At 44.3% G+C, this 14253-nt stretch overlaps 1 protein-coding gene across 5 annotated transcripts in view; it reads left to right on the top strand.

The window, feature by feature from the left end:
- Window positions 1-9475: 9475 nt before the first annotated feature.
- Window positions 9476-14253, top strand: part of ATOX1 (antioxidant 1 copper chaperone) — a 31782-nt gene continuing 27004 nt past the window's right edge. For all 5 annotated transcript variants that reach the window (XM_049874157.1, XM_049874158.1, XM_049874156.1 and 2 more), the window contains exon 1: window positions 9476-9555. In XM_049874157.1, the coding sequence (XP_049730114.1) occupies window positions 9550-9555 (6 nt within the window). In that variant the 5' untranslated portion in view covers window positions 9476-9549. The remainder of the gene's footprint in view (window positions 9556-14253) is intronic.

Below are 14253 nucleotides of genomic sequence, written 5' to 3'. Positions count from 1 at the left end.
CCTGCATTGAAAAGCTCCTAGTTGAGGAGAAGACTGATGACAAGGACCTTCCTCCAGAGCCGACAGACAGAGAAAGTCTTCCCCTGAGCTGGCACCCTAAATTCAGACTTCTAGCCTCCTAAACTGTGAGAGAATAAATTTCTCTTTGTTAAAGTAATCCACTTATGGTATTTCTTTTATAGCAGCACTAGATAACTAACAGTCCAGTTTCTTGGATTATTTGCTCAACATACAGATTGAACAAGTGTGGGAAAAGGATACAACCTTGATGCACACCTTTCCTGATTTTAAACCACATGGTATCCCTTTGTTCTGTTTGAACAACTGTCTCTTGGTCTACGTACAGGTTCTTCACAAGCATAATTAAGTGCTCTGAAGTTCCCATTCTTTGCAAAGCTATCCATAATTTGCTATGATCCACAGAGTTGAATGCCTTTGCATAGTCAATAAAACACAGGTAACACTGGTGGTGCTGCAGTAGTTAAAGCTATAGACTCCTAACTGAAAGGTCAGTGGTTCGAAACCACCAAGCGGCTCCAAAGGAGAAAAATGTGGCAGTCTGCTTCTGTAGAGATTTACAGCCTTGGAAACCCTATGGGGTTGCTATGAGTCGGAATCAACTTGATGGCAATGGGTTTTTTTTTTTTTTTCCCCCAGTCGGGGGGCGGTGGTAAACATCTTTCTGGTATTCCCTGCTTCAGCCAAGATCCATCTGGCATAAGCAATGCTATCCCTCCTTCCACGTCCTCTTCTGAATCTGGCTTGAATTTCTGGTAGTTCCCTCTTGATATACTGCTGCAATCGCTTTTGAATGATCTTCAGCAAAATTTTCCTTATATGTGATATTAATGATATGAAAAATACTGTTTCAATAATTTCCACATTCTGTTGAATCACCTTCCTTTGGAATGGGCACAAATGTGTATCTCTTCCAGTCAGCTGGCCAGGTAGCTGGCTTCCAAATGTCTTGGCAAAGAGGAGTGAGCACTTCCAGCACTGCATCTGTTTGTTGAAGCATCTCAATTGGTGTTCCATCCATTCCTGGAGCCCTGTTTTTCACCACTGCCTTCAGTGCAGCTTGGACTTCTTCCTACAGTACCACTGGTTCTTGAGCATATGTTACCTCCTGAAGTGGTTTAACATCGGCCAACTCTTTTTGGTACAGTGATTCTGTATTTCTTCCATCTTCTTTTGATGCTTTCTGCATCATTTAATATTTTGCCCAAAAATCCTTCAGTATTGCAACTTGAGGCTTGGTGTTTTTCTTCAGTTCTTTCAGCTTGAGAAATGCCGAGCATATTTTTCCCTTTTGGTTTTCTAATGCCAGGTCTTTGAACATTTCATTGTAATACTTTGCCTTCTTGAGCTGCCTTTTGAAATCTTCTCTTCAGTTCTTTTACTTCATCATTTTCTCCTTTCACTTTAGCTATTTTATGTTCAAGAGCAAGTTTCAGAGTCTCTTCTGACATCCATTTTGGTCTTTTCTTTCTTTCCCGTCTTTTTAATGACCTCTTGCTTTCTTCATGTATGATGTCCTAATGTCATTCCACAACTCGTCTGGTCTCCGGTCATTAGTGTTCAATGCATCAAATCTATTTTTGAGATGGTCTCTAAATTCAGGTGGGATATACTCAAGGTCATATTTTGCCTCTTGTGGACTTGTTCTTATTTTGTTCAACTTCAGCTTGTACTTGCATATGAGCAATTGATAGTCAATTCTGCAGTTGGCCCCTGGCCTTTTTCTGACTGATGATATTGAGCTTCTCATCGTCTTACTCCACAGATGTAGACAATTTTGATTCCTCCAATGAGGTCCATGTGTATAGTCACTGTTTATGTTATTGAAAAAAGTTATTTGCAATGAAGAAGTCATTGGTCTTGCAAAACCCAGCATTGTTTCTATCACCAAGGCTGTATTTTCCAGCTACTGTTCCTTCTTTGTTTCCGGCTTTCACGTTCCAATCACCAGTAATTATCAATGCATCTTGATTGCATGTTTGATCAATTTCAGACTGTAGAAGTTGGTAAAAATCTTCAGTTTCTTCATTTTTGGCCTTAGTAGTTGGTGTGTAAATTTGAGTAATAGTTGTATTAACTGATCACCCTTGTAGGCATATGGATATTATCCTATTATTGACAGCATTGTACTTCAGGATAGATCTTGAAATGTGTCTTTTGATGATGAATGCGACGCCATTCCTCTTCAGTTCATCATGCCTGGCATAGTACGCCATATGATTGTCTGATTCAAAATGGCCAATACCAGCCCATTCCTGCTCACTAATGCCTAGGATATCAATCTTTATGCGTTCCATTTCATTTTTGACAATTTCCAATTTTCCTAGATTCATACCTTATACATTTCACATTCCTATTAATGGATGCTTGAAGCTGTTTCTTATTTTGAGTGGTGCCACATAAGCAAATGAAGGTCCCAAAAGCTTGACTCCATCCATGTCATTAAGGTCGACTCTACTTTGAGGGGAGCCCTGATGGTGCAGTGGTTAAAAGCTTGGCTGCTAACCAAAAGGTCAGCAGTTCGAATCCACCAACTGCTCCTTAGAAACCCTATGGGGCAGTTCTACTCTGTCCTATAGGGTCTCTATGAGTCAGAATTGACTCGACAGCCATGGGAGGAGGCAGCTCTTTCCAGTCGTATTTTGAGTGCCTTCCAACCTGAGGGACTCATCTTCCAGCACCATATCAGACAGTGTTCCACTGCTATTCATAAGGTTTTCACCGGCTAATTTTTTTCAGAAGTAGACCCCCAGGTCTTCCTAGTCTGTCTTAGTCTGAAAGCTCAGCTGAAACCTGTACACCATGGGTGACCCTGCTGGTATTTGAAATACCCCACATTTCGTCTATTAAGATATATTGTATAGTTGTAGGAGTCCCTTGGTGGCACAGTTAATTTTCTGAGATGCTAACTGAAAGGGTTTACCCAGAGGTGCCTTGGAAGAAAGGCCTGGCTATCTACTTACCAAAAAATCAGCCTTGAAAAACTTTGAAAACACAGTTCTACTTTGACACATATGGGGTCACCATGAGTCACAACTGACTTGTCAGCAACTGGTGGTGATAATTATCTATACAGATTTACTCCTGTACGTTTATGCTGTACACGCATAGGTTTTGTCTGAAAAGAGTCACAAGATACCATTAATGATCATTAATGGGAAGGTGAACTTGGGACTGGGTAGGAGAAAGGCTTAGTTTTCATTTTGTACCCTTTGGTACTGTATAAATTTTTTTAACCATGTACATGTATTTTTTTCAAAAATAATAGAATGTTATGTGTAGATTTTAATTCTGATGTGAGAAACTGCAAATATAGAAACTTTTATCTTTAAAACAATTAGGTTGTAATGCTACATTACCCCTCATATATATATGAAAACCAAAACTGCTGCCATCAAGTTCTTTCCGTGCCATGGCGACCTTATGTGAGGACTTTTGAAAATAAGGCATGAAAGTTTTAATCTGCCCCTCCTCCCTGAAACTGCTAACCTCTTTTCCTTTTGCCTTCTTATCATACAAAGATCCAAACAGACCCTGTACTGGCTTAGAAGTACATGCCTATTTGCATTCCTTCCCTGCTCTGACATTGACTGTCTGCAAACACATATCCTCAAACTCTGTGGAGTGCTGATCATGAGCCAGGTACCTGGCCAATGATCTCTATAAGGACGATTTCATTTAATCTTCACAACAACTCTGTTTGCCACTTCTCAAGTACAGAAACAGGTTCAAAGAGGTTAAACAACTTGCCCAAGGTCACACAGCTACGGCTGGAAGCTAGCATTCTCCTACTCCAAGTCCATGTTCTTATTACCCACTTCCCAGTACTGTCCAGGGAAGGAGGATATAGCCCCTTGTAGGGAAAGAGTTGTGGCCTCCTCAAAAATCTCTGAAAGGCAGCAATTTTCTCTTCATTCTCTCAGGTGTGGCCCCATGTAATATTGCAGAGACAGACTTCCAGGTGGTTGTAGGATTCAGGAGTCCATGGGAAATCCTGGTAATCTGCACCCCAAGCTCTTTCCAGCACACTCTGGTGCTACATACAGACCAAGGGGTCCTCACTTCCTGTGGTTAGATGAGGGACAAATAACAATCATGGATTGATAGCATGTATCAGGCACCTACAGTGTGAGTGGCACCACGCTAGACGCATTTTTTCCAATTCATCCTCACAAAAACTTTATGAAGTATTAACTCTATTTTACAGATGAAGAAACTATGGATCGGAACGGTTAAATTGCCCAAAATCACATGGCTTGAAAATGGCAGAGCTAGTATTCAAAATCAGGTTAATATCACTCTAAACCAAAGGCTCAATAAGGAAGAAGAGTAAAATGCTATATATAATACCAATAACTCACCTAGTCCTCACAACAACTCATTTGAACAGTGGGGAAACTAAGGCAAAAAGAAATAATTGTTCATGCATCATATTGCAAAAATGATAGTTTGCCAATATCAAATGTTAGTAAAGGTGTGGAAGAATATTACTTTAAAAAAAATAGTCATTCTCATATACTGCTAGTGGAAAATATAAATTAGCATAGCCATCTGAGGAGAATTTGAAAGCACCTATTAAAATTTTAAATCTGCATACCCTATGACCCAGAAATTCCACTTCATGGTATCCACTCTGAAGAAACATCCCCTATGCATGTATACAGAGAGCAAAGATGTTCATCATAGCATTGTTTGTAATATTAAAAAACACTAAACATCTATCGATAAGGGAATAATTACATTTACTATAACGTATATTAGAAAATTTTAGGCAGTAATTTAAAAAATTGAGGTAGTCTGTGTATTTAGCTAGTTTATATGTTTTATACATAAAAATATAATTTATCGTATTATATATAAAAACAGAGGATATTGTGCATTGAAAGAGCATCTTGTAAAATCTGTACAGTGTATCATATACATCTAACAATTACCAACAACTATATATGCACCTGTATTTATCAGTGTTTGTAAATGGAAAAGGTCTCAAAGATATACAATCTGATAAGAGTTATTGCCTCTATGGAAGAGAGTGAAATAAAGATTTGAAGGAGACTTTCATGTTATTTACATTGTTTAAATTTTTTTAAATTACATTTTCATATATAATTAAAAAATAGCTTGTCATAACCCTAAGGGTACCATCTCACTGCTTATTATGTACCAGGTACTGAGATGAATATTTTATGGGCATTGTCTTATTTCTCACAACAGCACTTTGAGATAGGTCTAGCAATTATTATCCATAGTTCACAGGTGGAGAAACTGCGGTTCAGAGAGGTTTACTGCTTAACACAACCAATTGGTGACAGAATTGGGTTTGTCTAGGTTGCCTTATTAACACAGCTTAAAAACCTGAAGCCTACAGTTTTCTGGCAGAGAATAAAAGAAGGAGAGGACGGCATAACAGATGTTCTCGGACCCTTGGTTATGGTGTTGGGAGTTCACTAAGGAATGCTGGGGACTGTGGTGTCCTAAGGAGTGCATGCCTTGTCTAAAGAGTCATTGTAGCAGTGGTTAGTGCTATTTTCTGGCATTTCTCCTCCTTCCAGGTACAAGCCAAGATGACACTTTCCTACCCCCCTTTAAAGATGGGCATGACCACGTGACCTGCCTTGGCCAAAAAAAATGTGAGCAGAAGTGCCATATGTCTCTTCCAGGCAGAAGAATTTTGCCTATAATCCTGTACCCATCCAAGATAACCTCCAGTAACATTCCCTATCATTCATTTAATTCTTATTTTTATATAAACACATACAATGTATGTATATATTTATATAATGACAACAACAAAAAACCAAACCCATTGCCATCCAGTCAATTCCAGCTCACAGTGACCCTACAGGACAGAGTAGAACTGCCCCATAGGGTTTCCAAGGAGCACCTGGTGGATTTGAACTGCCAGCCTTTTGATTAGCAGCCATAGCTCTTAACCACTACACCACCAGGGTTTCCACACATTTATATAGGTACTATTATCCTGTATAAGGAGACCTGGTGGTGCAATGGTTAAGCACTCTGCTGCTAACCCAAAGGTTGGCAGTTCAAATTCACCCAGCAGTTCCATGGGAAAAAGTACCTGTCAATCTGCTTCTGTAAAAATGGAAAACCCTGTATGGCAGTTCTACTCTGTCACGTGGGGTTGATATGAGTTGGAATCAAGGGCACCTAACAACATTATCCTACACATTTTCCTCTCCTTTTTGGTAGCCCTTCATTTGCCATCTCTAATAGGTTTCCATAATGCTGTCTTATTAAATTGCTCTTCTACCTCTGTTTAGCTGGAGCCCTGGTAGTGCAGCAATTAAGAGCTTGGCTGCTAACCAAAAGTCACCAGCCAGTCCTTGGAAACCCTGTAGGGCAGTTCTGTCCTGTCCTGTAGGGTCACTATGAGTTGGAATCAACTGGATGGCAACGAATTTGCTGTTTAGCTGTCCCCTACCCCAATTTTCTGAGCCTTCCACTCTTCCTCTGCCCTGGATGGTTTGTCTTATGTGCTGTTGCCTTTGGGAAGAATTTTTCATCTTCCCCAACCCACTCCCACAGCAATCTTGCCATCCCCAGTCCTGATGCACAACTGTCCCTATTGCTGCCAGGAAGCTGAGCTTCCCCTTCTCTGGACCTGAGGATGCCAGCCCCTGTACTTGTCATTCCTTCCTCTTTCCCCTCCCTTCCTATCTTCCTTTCTCCCTCCTTCCCTTTTTTCCACAGGAACACAGAATTCTAACTCCTCATGGAATAGAATGGTCACTCTCTCATGCCCATGTGTTTCCTGTAGAGGAACTGATATGGAACAGATAGTCTGTGACCTATATAGATAAGAGTAGGAAAAAGAACCTTTTGGCTTTAGGAAATGGCCTGGCAGTGGAGGAGGGAATGGAGGGTTAAGAGGCAAGTGTTTCACCAGTAAGGGAAGCCCAGTGCCAGGAAGGCCAGCAGAAGATTTAGCAATTGGAAGAGTGCTAATTATTTTTCCCCACCTGCCATGTGCCACAGGAGCACTGGTGGAACAGTGGTTAAAGCACTTGGCTGCTAACCAAAATGGTGGTGGTTTGAAGCCACCAGCCACTCTATGGGAGAAAGATGTGGCAGCCTGCTTCCATAAAGATTTATAGCTTTGGAAACCCTATGGGGCAGCTGTACTCTGTCCTACAGAGTTACTGTGAGTCAGAACTGATGGCAGTGGGTTTGGTTTTGGCCATGTGCCAAGCAATGTACTATGCAGTTTACATATATTATCACATTTATTCTTTCCAACAATACTGCAGAGTTGGTCTCTGGGGGAACCATACATCCTGGTTTGCCCAGAGCAATCATGGTGTATGCCTGCTGTGATGGTTAAGTTTGTGTGTCGACTTGGCTGGGCCATGATTCTTAGTGTTTATATATGATCACACCCATGATGGGATCTGCAGTGAGTAGCCAATCAATTGAAAGGGAGTTTCCTTGGGCATGTGGCTTGCATCAGAATATAAGCAGATATTCTGGCTTTTGCCTGCTTTGGACCCTGCGCCTGGCTCCTGTTTGTCTGACCTCAGGTTCGTGGGACTTGAGCTAGCAGCTTACCTGCTGATCTTGGGATTCGTAGATCTTCGTAGCCTGTGAGCAAGAGTCCTGCTCTCCTACTGGCTGACCTTGGGTTTGCCAGCCCCTGTGGCTACGTGAATCAGGAGAAGCCTCTATCCTGATCCATTGACTTGGGACATTCCAGCCTCTACAATCGTGTGAACCATTTCCGGATAAAAATCTCTCTATATACATATATTTATTTATATGCTTTACTGGTTTTGCTTCTCTAGAGAACACAGCCTAAGATATCAGCTAACCTGGCATAATTATTAGTGGCATCGCTTTTCATTTTCAAAAGGCTTGGATGAAAACTTGTATAGTTACCTTAATGATTCCCATTTTATAAGTGAGGATATTGAGGCATAGAGAGGTGAAATAATCTGCCCGAGGTCACACAGCTGGTAAATGACAGGACTGACATTCAAACTCTGGTCTGTATGGATCTAATACCCATGCCCCTTCCACTCACCAAGCCTCATCCAGGACTGGGCCTGCCCTAGACTTGCTCCTTCCATTTTGTGTTCCTCGGATGTGGGCCAAGGGTGGATCCATTATCCTCTTCCCTAACTCGAAGTTTGCAGCTTTTTGTCACTCCGTTACCAATCTGGGTCCAATCAGAAGAGAGAAACCACACAGTAATTTGAGCAAGGTAAATTTAGAGATTTATTCTAACAAGAAACAAACCCGTTGCCGTTGAGTTGATTCCAATTCATAGTGACTCTGTAGAACAGAACAGAACTGCCCCATAGGGTTTCCAAGGGGTGGCTGGTGGATTTGAACTGCCTTTTGGTTAGCAGCTGAGCTTTTAACCACCTCGCTGCCTGTAGTAATAAGGGATCTGCTAGTAAGGAGAAAACAGAACTCTGAAGAATACAGGAATAGCAGATATAAGGAGCTGCCACTATGTTAGTGCTTAGACCAGCCAAGGAAGACTCCCTCCCCCAGGGCTGAGATAGAGCTCTCAAAGATCTCCCACCATCCCCCAAGCCCCCTGGCCTGAGATAGAGCAGCCCAGTCCTCTGTCCCCCAATCCTAGGCTGAGATCCAGACCTAGTTGGAGAGGACACAACTGTGGCTCACTGAATGGCAGAGAACTCTTTATCTCAGATATTACCTCCTCCAGAAGCCTCCATCTGCTCTTCAAGAGCACCCCACTCCCCCACCACCGCCCCTCACAGTCTGATTTAGGGCCCCTTTCTTTGTGCTTCCATGACTCCCTGGATCACAGTTCCTTATACACTGATTACTAATGCCTGCTTCCTTCTATCGCTACTAAACAAAAAAACCTAACCCGTTGCCGTTGACCGGATTCTGACACGTAGCAACCGTATAGGACAAGGTAGAACTGCCCCATAGAGTTTCCAAGGAGCACCTGGGGGATTTGAACTGCTGAATTTTTGGTTAGCAGCTGTAGGTCTTAACCAGTACACTACCAGGGTTTCCTATCCCTACTAGGCTATGTCTTTTCCACTACTGCAACTTGGGTGCCTAGCATAGTGCTGACTCATGGTTGGCCTTCAATATAAACATTGGCTAAGTGAAAAAATAAGTAAGACTGTGTATTATAAGTCCACTAGGGAGGGACGGTATCGGTCCTGTTTACCTTGCCCTTGTACTCCCAGCCCTTAAAGAAGGACCTGACACGGAGTAAGCGCTCTAAAATGGCCGAGAGGCGATGGGGGTGAGCCCAGCGTCCCTTTCACCGCTTCTACCGGACGTGGTCCGGTGTCAGATGTCTGGGGACCCAGCCAGCCGGGACTAGGCTGCGCAGCGCGCGGCACACTGACTTCTCCCCGCTCGTGGCTCACAGGGGTGGGGCGGGGCCTAATCAGGGCCCGCCCCCGGGGCGGGGCGGCGGGGCGGGCGGGGCGGGGCGCCTTTCCGGATGCATACAGTCGGAAGCCCATCCGGAGCTAGCCCTCAGAGCCGGAAGAGGCGCTGCTGCCGCTATTGTCGTCAGTCATGCCGGTAAGTGGCCGCGCTGCCTGCGCCTTGCGCAAACCCGCGCCTCGCCTGCACCGCCGCTAAGGTGTTGCATTTTAAAGGGCTCAGGACGGGGCCTCAGCTGATATTGTCCCTCTTCTCACTCTTCCCCACTCGCCCCCCCCACCTTCTGGGACCCTCCAGAAAATTCGATCCGAGAGGAGTTGAATTAATATCGGAGCCAGGCTTCAGAACGTCAGAGCTGTGAGGCCTCCAGCCATTACAAACCCAAACCTTGTTTGCACATACGGGGAAACTGAGGCTCAGTGAGAGGGGGCCAAGTTAGTTTCCCACTATTACACAGGGAGTTGGTGGCGAGACAGACCAGGGACCCCTTAGTCCCTGTGTCTTCGACCTGGATGCCTGCACCAGGAGCTGGCCTGAAAGGGGCGTGAGTGGCTCTGAGCAAGTAGGTGGGCCCGGCTGTTGGCTGCCGGACTGCGCAGGTTTTCAGAGGTCCGTGTTTTTGTTCGCTTTCCCTGCTCACTCTGTTAGACTTCCAGGTCATCGCTGGACGAGACAGAATGAGACAGTGCTTTTTTACGGGCCACTTTCTGAACCTGAACCCATGAGCTACAGAGGTTCAGGGACCTGCCCAAAGTCACCAATTAGTTGTTCAGTGGCGTAGTTTGGAGAGGAATGGGGAGATCTTAGCCCACGTTTACACCTCACTCAGCCTTACTGCATATTTATGGTTTCTCATAGCCTCATTTGGTAGATACGAAATTAAGACCTTTTGCAGATAAAAATTAAAAAGCTCAGTAACTTATGCAAGGTTGTGTTGGGAGCTGGGCACGCCAGGTTTAAACCACTTATCTTCGGGCTACAGTCTCTCCTGGCCTAACCACATGGGAAGTGCCCTGCAGAAGCAGTCACACTGGCTTGGGAGGAAGCTGTGATCCAGGTTGCATCCCAGAGATCCTGGTTGGGGTGATGTGGTATTTAGCATTTTCCCCCAGGATGCCTAGTTCATGACTCTGCTGCAAGTGGGTGCCTAGTTGTGTCCCACAGATGCCCTGAGTCTTAGCAGCCTGTCTTTGGGGAGCTGACAGGTGAGCCAGAGGTCCGCCCTGGAAAGAGCCACAAATGTCTCAGGTGTCACTTCCCTTGGGTCTTGCAAGGTGCCTTGGCGCAAATCCCCAGGCAACAGAAAATATGGACAAAGAACATAACACAATCAGCCCTACTAGCTTAGCCAATCTACCTGTGATTAATCACCTTGGGACTCAGATTGGAAATCAGATTTTCTCATGGGGGGTGGCAGTAAGGAAAAGATAGCTCAAGGATTACTTATTCTGTGTCCACTCCTGGGGATTTTGGCAAACAAAATATTCTCTAGAGGGCATGATTAGAAGGGAGAGGGCATTGACACAATATCATGAGATGAACAGCTGAAGAAGGAAGGACTGTGGTCAAAACAGGAAGGGGAAGAGTGTGTCACCCGAGAGATTTTTCAGAGGCGTGCTTTGGAATCTCAGAAACCTCTATGAAAATCTGTGCCCCCACTTGCCATCTGAGCGACCTCAGGGAAGTTGCTTTACCTCTCTGTGCCTTGGCTTCTACATCTGTAAAATGGGAATTAAAAACTCTAACCTCACAGGACTCTTGTTAGTATTTCTTGGAAAAATACCAGTAAAATATGTAGCATAGCCACTGACATAGCTCACAAAATGGTAGCTCTTGAATAGACCTAGGTCAGGTGGGTAGAACAATGGGCAGGCAGATTTCAACCCCATATTAACAAGGATCACAGTGGTTAAGAACTTAAGCTTTGGAATCTGTGTTCAGCCCTGGTCCTGCCACTTACTGGCCGTGTGGCCCTGAGCCAGTAACTGACCTCTAAACTTAATTCTCATCTGTAAAAAGGGGTAAAAATTATACTGACCTCATGAAATTGTTGTGAAGATTAAAGAAGATAATGCAGGTAAAGTGCTTAGAAAAAGGGCACATAGTAGGCACACATATATTCATATGACTAAACTCTCAATTCCCAGGGTATTCAAGGACTGAATGTCTTGTTTTATTTGAGAAAGAATTCCTTTTCTGGGGTGGGGCTGGACAAAGTGGCCCCATTCCATCCCTGCCTTTCCAGTTCCGAGATTCTGTTAAAGAATTAGTATATGGCTTACTGGACTTTTTCATCTGCTTTAAACGACTCATTTTATAGATGAGGCAGCTGAGGCCCTGAGGGGCTGGGACTGCCCAAAGTCAAGCATCCAGTGGTGGAGCCGGTCTTGGGATTCTCCTATAAGGAATGGTTGCTCTGTTCTTTAAGCAGATCCTCCACCACCCCCAAATTTATTTTTCCAACTCAGGTGTGGGAAGGGGAGTACTGAATTGGAATGTTTGCCACTGAGGAGCTGCCTCCTGGCTTCTGACCTCTGTACTGTGTAGGATGAAAAGGGACCCACCCTCTGTAAGCAGCAGCAGAAAGCTTTAGATAGCTGTTAACTTTGGGTCCTTGAGCAGCAAAAAATTCTGCTCTCTGCACCCCTGAACAAGGTGTTTGCATTCTCAGAGCTCCTGCTAATAGTTGGGACTGTGGGAGGAGGTGGGGGGGGCGGGGGAGTGCAGCTTGCTGTTGTTAAAGAGCCAGCAAGATTTCCCTGCAGCCAGGAAAGCCGGGGTTAATAACCCATCCTCAGCACTTACCACATGATGTGGGCAGCTTAGATAACCCCCGAGAACCTCAGTTTCCTCCTAAGAAAAACAGGGCAAATAGCTCCCTTTCCAGGCTGCATGAAGACCAAATTAGATGCTCTGTAAAGAGCATTTGGCGTATAGTGTGTGTTGTAGCGTCCTACTGCTGCTGTAACAAAAAATACCGCAAATGGGTGGCTTTAAAGAACAGGAATTTATTTTCTCAGTTCTGGAGGCTGTGAAAGTCCAAATCAGGGTCATGGCCATATCGGTTCCTTCTGTGGCCTCTCTCTGAGTTTCTGGAGTCCTTTGGCAATCTTGGATGTTCTTTGCTTGTAGGCAGCCCTCACATGGTATCTTTGTTTCCTGTGTGCGTGTGTGGTTTCTGCTCGTTGTGTAGGACACTACTCAGATGTGATTAGGTTTAGGACCCGCCCTATCCTGGTAAGGAGCCCTTGGGTAGCACAAACTAATAGGCAGGGGCGCCTCAGAAGACAGGCCTAATGATCTGCTTCCAAAAGGTTACAACCTTGAAAACCCTATGCAGCAGTTCTCCTTTGAACCCGTGAAGTCACCATGAGTCCGAATGCACTGAGCTAACAACTGCTACTATTCTGGTATGATGTCATTAACATAACAAAAGAAAAGCACTACTTCCAAACAGTATACTTATAGGTACGAAACCCTGATAGTGTAGTGGTTAAGAGCTACGGCAGCTAACCAAAAAGGTCAGCAGTTTGAATCCACCAGGCACTCCTTGGAAACCCTGTGAGGCAGTTCTTCTCTGTCCTATATGGTTGCTATGAGTCGGAATCGACTCGAAGGCAACGGGTTTTTTGGGGGCTAGGGGTTCTTTTTGAGGGACACAATTCAATCCATAACAGTAGGAATTCAGTAGATTTAGTTTTTACATTGATCTTGCAAATTCCCTGAAGCTTTAGCTCAGTATACGGGTGCAAACCATTGACAGATCTTGATTGTCTGCTGGTTATTCTAATGCAGGAGTAAGCAAACCTTTTCTTAAGGGCCAGATACTGAATACTTTAGGGTTCATGAACCATACAGTCACTGTTACAACTACTTAACTACCATTCTAGTGAAAAAGTTAATGAGTGTCGCTGTGTTCCTATAAAACCAGCTAGCAGGTGGGCTGTGGTTTTCCTATCTAGGTTCTAGAGCCGCATCTCAGACTGAAATGTGGGTAGAAGTCACCTGGATGTCTTTGTTAAAATGAGGATTCTGATTCAAGAAGTCTCAAGAGGGACCTGAGATTCTGCCTTTCTGACAAGCTCCCTGGTGATGCTAATATTGTTGGTTCAAAGACAAGATTTTAGAATAAAACCAAAAACCCATTGCCATCCAGTCCATTCCAAGTCATGGCGACTCTGTAGGGTTTCCAAGGGAGCAGCTGGTGGATTTAAACTGCCAACCTTTTGGTTAGCAGCCAGGTTCTTGAACTACTTCACCACCAGGGCTCCAGATTTTGGAACACCCACTGTAGATCCCTCTTTCCAGAATTTGTTGTTGTTGTTCTTTTTGAATAGTCATGAAGCAGGCTTAAGGAACTAGAGGTGTTTATCTTGGAGAAAAGGAAAACTGACCATTTTCATTAAGGCAGGTTTTTACAGATTTGGCCTCAATAAAAGTAGTAGCCTCCTGGTCATGGAAAGTTAAACAATCCAACCCTGAAAAACCCAGCTGCCTAATGTTTGGCCTCAGTTTCCTCTGTACAACAGGGTGATGACCCAGATCCAAAGATGTTTGGAGACTTGGAGTTAAACCAGCCTTTGTCAGGTACATAGCCTTCATTCCCTACCCTTCCCCCACCCTACCCACTGGGGTGAAACTGGGGAGTCCCAGGACCCACCCCAGATCCCCAGAGCCAAATGAGGAAGGCGCCTGGAGAGCTGCATGTTCCACAAGCTCTCCAGGTGATTTTTTTATGCACTGAATTGGAGAACATTCAGTTGGCTAATGCACTTTTGGTACAGACAAAGGAGCTGGGGGCCATGAGGAATAGGGATTTTGCTTGAGGTCATCCAG

Source organism: Elephas maximus, chromosome 2 (assembly GCF_024166365.1).
Source record: "Elephas maximus indicus isolate mEleMax1 chromosome 2, mEleMax1 primary haplotype, whole genome shotgun sequence".
In the NCBI taxonomy this organism is placed as follows: domain Eukaryota; kingdom Metazoa; phylum Chordata; class Mammalia; order Proboscidea; family Elephantidae; genus Elephas; species Elephas maximus.
The sequence above is the reverse complement of the archived record's forward strand: the minus strand, read 5'-3'. Positions and strand labels throughout refer to the sequence as shown.